This window comes from Scardinius erythrophthalmus (genome assembly GCF_964197995.2).
Source record: "Scardinius erythrophthalmus genome assembly, chromosome: 21".
NCBI lineage: Eukaryota > Metazoa > Chordata > Actinopteri > Cypriniformes > Leuciscidae > Scardinius > Scardinius erythrophthalmus.
In genome coordinates, this window is record NC_138241.1 from 4,413,614 (window position 1) to 4,424,808 (window position 11,195).

The window sequence follows — 11,195 nt, forward strand, 5'->3', positions numbered from 1 at the left end:
TTGAGCGCTGGTTACTACCCGCACCCTGAAGTTACATAGTGCCAGTAAAAGCGATACAGACCCCGTCAGGCTCTGGCAGACGTCTAATTCAACCTATTGTAAGTCGATGTACTATCACAAGGGTCTTGGAAATATATTATGAAGGTTGAAAAGTTACATGTTGTTGCTTTAAGTAAGAGTGTTAAAATTTCTTCTCCTGCATCCTATTTTTCTGTGATCTAGAATGGCAGAACAGTTGAAAGGTTTGTTTGAGCTGCGCCCTCTACTGTACAGGTGTGAATTTGTATTCACTTATTCATTTCACTTTTGGTGTGAAAGGGCCTTTACGTTTGCCAAAAATAGAACTTTTGTTTTTTTATTATTAAAATAAAAAACATTATTTTTTTTATTAAAAAACAAGCAAGTCAAGCCCAGGTGAGAAAAAAAATAACGCAAATCCCTTTTCTTTGACGTTTTCCCCCACAGGCGGCCTGTCATAAAGAGCGCCACGTGTCCCAGAAGGCTGTGTCCTTCATCCATGATGTCCTGATGGAGGTTTTGATCAGCTGGGCAGAACTGCCACACTTTCATTTTAATGAAGCTCTGTTCAGACCTTTTGAGCACATCATGCAGCTGGAGCTCTGCGACGAAGACGTCCAAGATCAGGTCTGACATTCTGATAAATCACATGACCACGCTGAAGGATGGCTTAAACAAACATCAAGCGTAGCGTCAGTTCTGGCAGGACACGTTAGTCAAGCTCGCATCAGTGACTTTCAGCTGATCCTCTACCTATAGGAATATGACGCCTATCACTGTATTCCTATATAAGCTCCTTCAGTATTATCAGCAGATATGGCGTTTCTCAGGAGCGAATTACCCTCCTCCCTCCCCAGCTCCTCCTCTCTTCAGTCAGGATTTGGTATTGTGATTCCCCTTGAATCAGAATAAATTCTCAAATTATCTTGTACTTTAAAATCTTGAATGAATGATATCTGCAATACATTCATGTTGGTTCTGTTCTGTTTCCCCTGAGGGGGGTTATTGCTCTTATTCATGCTAGACTGCATGGATGCGCAGGGAGTTCTCGCCCAGAACAGAACCATACCGCCAATCCAAACTGTATGCTAATTGTCAATCATATTTGACGATAGTGGTCCTGACAGAACTGTCTAAGCGTGTAGTAAACCCTATAGTGTGTTAATGGCAGCATCTGTCTGTTTTGGCACACAGGTGATAACATCCATTGGAGAGCTGGTGGAGATGTGTTCAGCTCAGATCCAGTCCGGCTGGAGGCCGCTGTTCAGTGCTCTCAGAACCGTGCATGGAAACAAAACGGATATGAAGGATTACCTGATAGGAGAATATTCTATGGGTCTGTGAAGTTTACTTTACTGTTAGTTATTTGTGCAAAGAATATTTCTTTCTCTGTATATGTTTTTATGTATCCTGCATTAATGGACATCATGCATTATAGGGGTTTTACCTCACTGTGTTCTTGTATGGCGCAAACCCTCTTAACTGTAGCAATTTTTACATACCATATATATATATACACTTTTATATCAGTAAGCGTCAATCACAGCATTATGATAAGAGTCGTCATGCATATTTCTACAGCACATTTAGATGAAAACAACAAACATGCATTTATAAAGATAGTTTGATAGTTACATTTATTTATAATTTTATTTGAATATACAATTATTTCAAGTAATATTGTTCATTAGCATAACTATAGGCTTTTGATTGCACAGCAAATATGCGTGGTTAATAGACTTCACGGTTACAGGTGTGTATTTTGCAACAGCTTCAAACGCAGCTTATGCAATAATAGTTTAGGGGCGGGGCTATGTGTTTGTCCAACCAATGGAAGATGGGGAAAGTGTTTGAAGCTTGTTTGAACATATTAATTTTTGTACAACTTTATTTGGTGCCAACAGTGTGGGAGAAATATGTACAGTAACTTTACGATGTAATTTGTTTTTTCGTGGTGAAAAATAAATAAATCAATTTTCTAAACCAATTATTTTCCAAAATACACTGATAAACCTATAACAATGATTAATATTGTAGAGCATACATTCACCGTGCTTGTTACATCAGAAAAGTATCTCCGGCTACTGTGGCGTGTGTGTGTGTGTGTGTGTGTGTGTGTGTGTGTATGTGTGTGTGGGGATTGAGAGTAGCTGAATCAATCTGAAATGCATTTCTGCTTCATTCTTTCTACATGCAGGGAAGTCCCAGGCGCCTGTGTTTGATGTGTTTGAAGCCTTCATTAACACGGACAACATTCAGGTGTTTGCCAACGCAGCCACCGACTACATCATGTGCCTTATGAAGTTTGTGAAAGGTTTAGGTGAGCTGCTCTTTTAAACAGTGTGTTTTGCTCCTATTGATTACCAGATAATAGTTCACTTAAAGCTGCAGTCTGTAACTTTTTTGGGTTAAAAATTATCCAAAATAAATTTTTGAGCAAGTACATAACCAGCCAGTGTTCAAAACCCTCTGCTTGCCTTAGCTCGATTCAAAACGGTAAGCTTGTAATAATGTTTTTAACTCCAGTGGTACTGGTGGATTTCGCACATGTCATTACGTCACATCTGTCCACATAAAGAAGAGTCTCCGCTAGTAGGCTATGAGTGTGAGGATGCTGGAGGTGGAGATTTATTGCCTTTTCTCACAGCGCTTGATATTATTAAACTTATCAATTTGATGGCGGATCCAGAAATGTTCAAACGACAATCACCAGTGACGACAGGAGATTCACCCATTGTAAAATGCAAAAGACTTCCGACTTCGGAGTGGCTACAGAATAAAAGCGATTGCAAGCGGCCCATGCGAAAACAAGGATAATATCGGAAGGACGTTAAAGGGATACTTCAGGATTTAGCATTAAGCTTTGTATTAGTAGAAAACCTGTAGTATTTTCGAATTACCATGCTTTCCACCCTCATATCCCCCTGAGACAAGAGATTTATGTATTTTTTGTCTGGAAAAAATCCTCCGATGGCGCAAAAATCGCCATTTTGCGTCATCGGAGGATTTTCTGGCCAGAGGCTAAAGACTACAGCCAGTAGATGGCGTTGTTCCGCATTTGTTCAGCCCGCCCATAGAGGGTGGGATCTCACTCAGAATGTACACAGTGTCAGCCATCTTTCTTGTTTGGAAGCTAAGCTAGCAGGCTCTTGTTCTGTGGAGAAAGCTGAATAGTAGGAGAAAGCTGAGTAAGTAACCATCCTCCTTTTCCCGGACTTGTCCGCCGGGCGAGATCGTTCAAAATGTCCGGGATTCAGCTTTTGCTTTCTGCGGTCGCCATTCATTGTTTACATGCACACCTTTCAATCTAACTGAATTCATTCCGATTGGTGAATTTGAATGTAGTGTTTACATGAACGCTAAACAAGTGATCGGTTGATGTGCGTTTTACCATTGCTAAGAAAATTCCCGCTCCTCCGTGAGAGATAGGAGACCCGGCGCGTCTCAGTAATCACGCCACCGGCCTCGCGCCGTTCTCCCGCGGCCGTCAGCCTCGTCCTGCTCGCCACAGTAAACATAATGAATGAATGGCGACTGTAGAACGCAAAAGCCGAATCCCGGACATTTTGGGCGATCTCTAAATCCCTGGCAAACTCATCACATAGACTAGCTAGCCTTGTTGTTTGTTTTCAACTGCGCTCCCTTACCGGTAGGCGTGGCCTCCTAAGGCAGCGAAGCAAGTGCATTCTGGGAGTTGTTGTCTTTTATCCACATAAGCCAAAAATACATTTTCTGGGTTTTCTCAGTCTAGAAAGCTCCAAATTAAAAAATGTCTTCACATTTCTTAACTTAAATGACCTATTTTAAATACACATTCATCTTCCCAGAGGTGAAGTATCCCTTTAAATGTCACGCAGTGCTGATGTTGTTAACATTAACAATTTGAGAACAAAGTATAATTTGCACGGTTTGACGTGATATGATAAGCGATCGTTTGATTTAATCAGTGCGAGTTACTGCAATGCTTTTTTGCCCTTAGTTGGTCAGAACAAAAGTGGATGTTACTTGTTCAGACGACATTTTCCGGTGAAAATTCTTATGTTGGTCATACTTCCAAAAAGCAGAATCTATAATTGCGAATGCCAGGATCCACACCGGCGGTGATTGACAGCCGCACATTCTCCTCAAAACATTGGATCCGAGCCGAGGCACAACCCACGTAAAGCTGATAATTCCGCGAATAACTGCAATTGCAGATTCCGAACAGAGATGGCGACAAAGAGGAAAAACTACGGACTGCAGCTTTAAATTAGAAATGCACTTTATATTAGATATTGTTTGACTTCGACTGATACGGATTTTTGATACAAAACCATGAAACTTCAAATCCTGTGCATTTCTCATGATGGTAAATGTGCATTTTTACAAACAAGCATTAAAAACTGTTATAATAATGTTTCCTGTTGAACACATAGTGGTGTAATGACATTGGTTTTACATCGGGTGCTATTCTTAAAGATATTATATATTATAATATCTAATATTATAATATATATTAGATATTATTATATCTAATAATGGGGGGGGGGGAATGCAAACTGATTATGAGTCTATATTATGGAAGCTTATTTCCACCACAGAATAAAAAATAGATAAATAAAAAGGTAATTGTGACTTTTTATCTCAGAATTGCGTGTTATAAAGTCAGAATTGCAAGTTTATTTCTCGCAATTCTGACTTTATATATCTCGCAATTCTGAGAAATAAAGTCAGAATTGCGAGATGTAAACTCGCAATATTTGAGACGTGCTGTGTGCTGATCTGTAGGAGAAGTGGACTATAAGGAGATCGGGGACTGTGTTCATGCCAGCGGCTTCAGCTCCACAGACCTGTGCCTGCCCGCCCTGGACTATCTGAGGAAATGTTCACAGGTGGGAAAGATGAATGGATTTCTGTCCGTGAACCATGTACACACTTTCAAACCTTTTTGTTTTGTGGATTTGGGTCAAAGAATGATATCTGCATGCAAAAAGAATAACATGTATGGTGTTTTTTATGGATTATTTTGCAGCTGCTTGCCAGAATCTATAAGATGCCATCCAAGCCGGTGTTCTTGGGCGCGCGTCTGGCCAGTCTCCCGATGAGAGCTCAGGAGAGATCCGTGAGCAGCGAGGAGGGCATGGACTGTGTTCTAGCAGAGTTTGACGACGACACAGGTCATTTAATTATTTCATTTTTGAGATATGACACGGTTATATTTGTGGCAATAGCCAACAATACACTGAAGGGGTCAAAATGATAGATTTTTCTTTTATGCCAAAAAATCATTGGGAGATTAAGTAAAGATCATGTTCCATGAAGATATTTTGTAAATTTCCTACCGTAAATATATAAAACATGTATTTTTGTGAGTGAATGCAGCACAATCGTGAACATAAATGAACAACTTTAAAGGAGATTTTCTCAATGTTTAGTTTTTTTTGCACCCTCAGATTCCAGATGTTCAAATAGTCGCATCTCGGCCAAATATTGTCCTATCCTAACAAACCATACATCACTGGAAAGATGATTTATTTTTATAACTTATTCATGATGTATAAATCTCAATTTAAAAAAATTGGCCCATGTGACTGGTTTTGTGGTCCAGGGTCGCGTATCATTCATATCAAGATGACACAAACGATACGGGTTGTGGTGCAGTATATGGTAGGGGTGTAGATATCGTCTCACAATATATCGCAATACAAAAATGCAACAATATATATTGTGGATAGTTCATTTCTTAAAAATTTCATGTTTTCAGAGTTTTAGTGTCTGTACTACATTAAACTACTATATATAATGTTGAATATAATGTATACTAATGCAATGGGGGAATATTTGTGTGTCCTGATAATGCCGAATGTCTGATGTTACCAGTAAAAAGTGGAATGCATTATTTAAATTATATCTAGTCAGTGAAAGAGAGCAAGCATATTCATCTAAAATAATTCTGTGTTTTCAGCTTCAGAATCATGAATATGTTTATTCTGGTGTCTCTATTGTCCTGAGTCCAAGTCTATTCATTTACACACGCAATGTAATATCAAATTTAGCATTTTAATCAACAGTACATTTTTTGTTAACCTTTTATCATATGTCTTGGAGTATCGCAATAATATCGAATCGTGAGTTCAGTATCGTGATATGTATCGAATCGTGACATGAGGGTATTGTTACACCCCTAGTATATGGTGAAGTGTAGGTTTAGGAATTTCAATAAACAATAAGTTAACATTGTGAGTTACATTTAAGACACAATATTGTCAATATTTGTTTTTCCTGTATTTCGCCAACGAACATTTCAGAATGAAACCACAGCAGAACCAAGTCTCCAAACACACAGCGGCGATTCGTTACCGAATGAATCCGCGTTCTGAACGAATCAGTTTAATTAATGATTCAATGACCCATTCAATAAAATGACCCACTCACTTGCTATAATTTCATATTTAAATTTTGTATTAAAAAACAATCTCATAGCATTATTTATGTAATTGTAAATGCAGTGTAAATATATTAATGCTACTTCTGATGCCACATCTGTGTTAGTAAGTTATTCCTTACTTGTTAACATGAACTAAGAATGAACAATACTTCTACAGCATTTATTAATCTTAGTTCATGTTAATTTGAACATGAACTAATACATTATTAAAATCAAAAGGTGTATTTGTTAACATTAGTTAGTCCACTGAACTTGCATGAACAAACAATGAACCGTATTTTTTATAACTAACAATAATAAATGTAAAATATATAAATTGCTCACTGTTAGTTCATGTTGGTTAATGCATTAGCTAATGTTAACAAACAAGACCTTTTTGTAAAGTGTTCCCTTATTATCTACTAACAGTTTCTTCGATTTAACCTGAGTGTGATGTATTCCTAGCTCATAAAGGATATTGGTTGTGTGTGTGCAGGTCTGATCCAGGTGTCGTGTGTGTGTGTGTGTGTGTGTGTGTGTGTGTGTGTGTGTGTGTGTGTGTGTGTGTGTGTGTGTGTGTGTGTGTGTGCAGGTCTGATCCAGGTGTGTGTGTGTACAGGTCTGATCCAGTTGTGTGTGTGTGTATGTGTGTGTGTGCAGGTCTGATCCAGATGTGTGTGTGTGCAGGTCTGATCCAGGTGTGTGTGTGTGTGTGTGTGTGTGTGTGTGTGCAGGTCTGATCCAGGTGTGTGTGTGTGTGTGTGTGTGTGTGTGTGTGTGTGTGTGCAGGTCTGATCCAGGTGTGTGTGTGTGTGTACAGGTCTGATCCAGTTGTGTGTGTGTATGTGTGTGTGTACAGGTCTGATCCAGTTGTGTGTGTGTATGTGTGTGTGTGTGTGCGTGTGTGCAGGTCTGATCCAGGTGTGTGTGTGTGCAGGTCTGATCCAGGTGTGTGTGTGTGTGTGCAGGTCTGATCCAGGTGTGTGTGTGTGTGCAGGTCTGATCCAGGTGTGTGTGTGTGTGTGCAGGTCTGATCCAGGTGTGTGTGTGTGTGTGTGTGTGTGTGTGTGTGTGTGTGTGCAGGTCTGATCCAGGTGTGTGTGTGTGCAGGTCTGATCCAGGTGTGTGTGTGTGTGTGTGTGTGTGTGTGTGTGTGTGTGCAGGTCTGATCCAGGTGTGGATCCTCCTGTTGGAGCAGCTGACGGCGGCCGTGTCGAACTGTCCTCGACAGCATCAGCCTCCGACACTCGAGCTGCTGTTTGAGCTTCTGCGCGAGGTCACCCACATCCCAGGTAAAGCGCCTGTGAATATCACTACTCACACTTAGGGTTGGGCATCGAACATCTATTCCAACTCTGGAATGAAATACTTGAGGTCAGGAATTGGATACTTGTTATAAAATTAAAATTTCGATTCCTCTTATTGATTCCTCTGTGAGCATTTCAATATGACCTTTAAAGTGCGAGACGACGCGTGCGCTGTTTTCTGTGAATCCAAAGTGCGCTCACAGAAAATGTGATTTGCGAGCTGTTTTCAGCGCTGGGTAACTACACTGAGCAACTCGTGACAGCAGCTGCCGTCTCTATAATAACACTAATCAAACAACAACAGACAAAGAGAAAATTCACTCGTTCTTGACTGAATAACGGAGCCGGCTCTCCCTATAAGCGAACTAAGCGGCTGCTTAGGGCCCCGCCGCCACTAGGGGGCCCCCTAACTACAGATGGTACTCGCCGGTGTCGCTGCGGTTTAATAGTCAACCAACCGTGTAAAATCGTTGTCTTCCCTGGACATGGAAATTTGACCGCAAAAGTGAAACAAGTCTATCCATCGGGTGCAGAAAAAAGGAAAAAGAAAAAAAAAAGAAAAAAAAGGGGGGGGGAATCACATTATAGTAGAGCTACTACTCTAACGAAATCCAAATTTTAAGCAGTTTTTACTATAGAAATATTTTTTAATAAATTTTTGAACTTGACATTAGACAATGCACAAATAACCGCTTATTGCGCCTTCAGCCCAATTCGCGGTGCTATTTCATGGCAACCTCAGAGGGTGCGTTGAAGTGGACATTATCCCATTATAGTAGAGGCACTACTCCAACGAAATCCACATTTTAAGCAGTTTTTACTGTAGAATTATTTTTGTATGAACTACATGTAACGTGTAACAATGACACTGTAAACTGTAAAAAGTGTTTTTATTAGATTTATGTATATATTTTATAACTAAACATTTTATATACACATTTGGCTAATGATTGTTCGCTGAAGTAGTGTTTTTGTAGTTGGAATATATGAAAAAATTCTAATCGAAATTAGGAATCGATAAGCAGAATCAAAATAGGAATCCCCAACCCTACTCACGATCCCACTGCTGCAGATCCAGAACCCACACTGGCTACGTTTACATCCAACCAAATAATCCGTTAGTAATGGGATTGACGGTTCAGTCGGACTGAAAAGGCCTTCATGTAAACGCCTTAATCGTTCCGATCGAGCTCGATCCCAATGAAATTTCGATTGGATTGAAAGGCGTGGTTTATTCATTTTCAACGGCTCATGTACTCGTTGTCTCCAAATTATGACCAGAAATGGATAAATATTAATCCTGCTGTTTAAAACAAATAAAGAACCAATGTAGGAGAATGGTTATTATGCTCACACTGCAGGAAACTCTGTATATTCGTGCAGTGTGCGCATACCAAAAAAACTATCCCGATTTGAAGCTTGTGACATACATGTATAAACGCGCACATTAACCCGAACACATGTTTAGCATTCATACGTTAGGATTCATCAGTTGGAATTAGGGCTTTGACTCAGAGCTTCATTATTCGAATATAATTTGAATATAAAATTAAAAAAAGATATTCGAACGAATATTAGGCAATAATATAATTCGAATCTGTTATGGGGATTATTTGTTGTATATGTGTTTGCTTGTAAACGTTGTTTTCAATTCAGATTCCGAGGCTTTTTCACGCCTGGTGAAGTTGTCAATCGCGAGATCATTAGCAAGGCTGTTATTGGTCATCTGAGCTGCTGTTAGCGTCCTGGTTAGCGTCTATCAGAGCCCGTCTACGGAGAGCCTGGCCACTCCCTATTAAGTCCTATTGTACCAAATTTTGGTTGTAGTTCCACTGGGGGCGATGGGGCTAGTCAATGGGGCTAGACGGCTAAATGTGTCTCTTTCACCCGATTGCCGTTGAGAAATCTCAGAATTGATTGTAGGTTTTGCAAGTTCAACATGGGTTATAGGTGGAAAGTTGAATGAACGAGTACTTGTGTCCTTTCGATTTCTTACAGGTTGAGTTGTTGTTGCCCATAACACGCTAGCATTCTGCTAATGAACGCTGACTAGTCAGTGAAGGACTGATTACGACCAGAGATACCGCTTGATGGCATCGTGTCATCCGAAGTGGGACCAGAAACAAACAAAACTAAAACTCTTCTAGCACGTGTGTTTACCTGTGTCAGCTGTGTTGCCGATGCCTCGAGAGAAAAGAAAGTGCAGAGCGCGAAAGCACCAGAGTGACTGAAGGATTGCCGTAAAGCAGTATCTCTGGTCGTACGATGTGTATGACGTCACTGACATTTTAAAAGACTTTTTAAAGCAAATAAGTGACTCTAAAAAATCTAACACCCCGCAATGTGTAATTTCTGTGCATCTCCTTTCGAATACAACATTCAAATTGCTAGACAAAAAATGATATCCTGAGTAAAGTGGATTTTGAGGGGTATAGCGCCATAGACCTCCATTCATTCTGCACTCGTCCTGTGAGCGCCCTCATGTGGAGCCAGAGTGGAACTGCACTCGTCCTGTGAGCGCCCTCATGTGGAGCCAGAGTGGAACTGCACTCGTCCTGTGAGCGCCCTCATGTGGAGCCAGAGTGGAACTGCAGCCAGTTCAGAAGCCGGAAGAGTACTGAGAGTGGAAGATCTCCCCTTATTAGACATTCTCTGCGCCTATTTTGTATACCAAAACAATGGCCGCGCCAACGCCTACAACAACCACGCCTGACGAGGAGTTCGAAATCTACACTCCTGACAATTTGAAAAGCAACATGTGGTGCTACTTTGGGTTCCCAAAGAATCAGGGAAAAATCACGAGTAAGGACAAAGTGATGTGTAAAATATGTAGGACCAAACTCACACACCACGCGACGACCAGCAACATGAGAGCTCACCTTCTTCTGAAAACATCATTGCCTGCCTATTGACATTGACTGATACACTGCCCTCTGGTGGACAGAACATATACAACTTAAGTTTGATACCAATATAGGTCTTACTGAAGGCATTTAATGGTTAAAATATTATTAATAAATATTCAAATATTAATATTAATAAACAAACAAACTTCGAATATGATTTTTGGGCAAAAGTCAAAGTCCTAATCGGAATGAATTCAGTCCAATTGAAGCAGAAGTTGTGCATGTAACCGTAGCCAGTGTGGTGTTCCTCGTCCTCCTCCACAGGGCCAGGTTTTGCCATCTTCTCCGTCATCCAGCTGCTTCTCCCCGTCATGTCTCTGTGGCTCCAGCGAAGTCACGGCGAGCACTCGTACTGGGACATCGCTGCGGCGAACTTCAAGCACGCCATCGGACTGTCCTGTGAACTGGTGGTGGAGCACATTCACAGCTTCATACATTCAGGTAAAACTCAAATCAATAATAGTTTTGATGGATGCGGATTGTACTCAAGCTAAAGACGACTGCGGTGACGTACAGAAAGCCCTCGTGAGTCTTATATATTGATGCTCAAACAAAGTG

The 11,195-nt window shown here is 40.6% G+C and overlaps 1 protein-coding gene across 1 annotated transcript in view; it reads left to right on the forward strand.

Annotated features, from left to right (window-relative positions):
- Positions 1 to 11,195, forward strand: part of arfgef3 (ARFGEF family member 3) — a 67,496-nt gene that overhangs the window by 33,243 nt on the left and 23,058 nt on the right. The window contains exons 23-29 of the mRNA XM_081351301.1: positions 466 to 645; positions 1,213 to 1,354; positions 2,216 to 2,338; positions 4,786 to 4,889; positions 5,030 to 5,174; positions 7,588 to 7,716; positions 10,902 to 11,078. Of these exons, the coding sequence (XP_081207427.1) occupies positions 466 to 645; positions 1,213 to 1,354; positions 2,216 to 2,338; positions 4,786 to 4,889; positions 5,030 to 5,174; positions 7,588 to 7,716; positions 10,902 to 11,078 (1,000 nt within the window). The remainder of the gene's footprint in view (positions 1 to 465; positions 646 to 1,212; positions 1,355 to 2,215; positions 2,339 to 4,785; positions 4,890 to 5,029; positions 5,175 to 7,587; positions 7,717 to 10,901; positions 11,079 to 11,195) is intronic.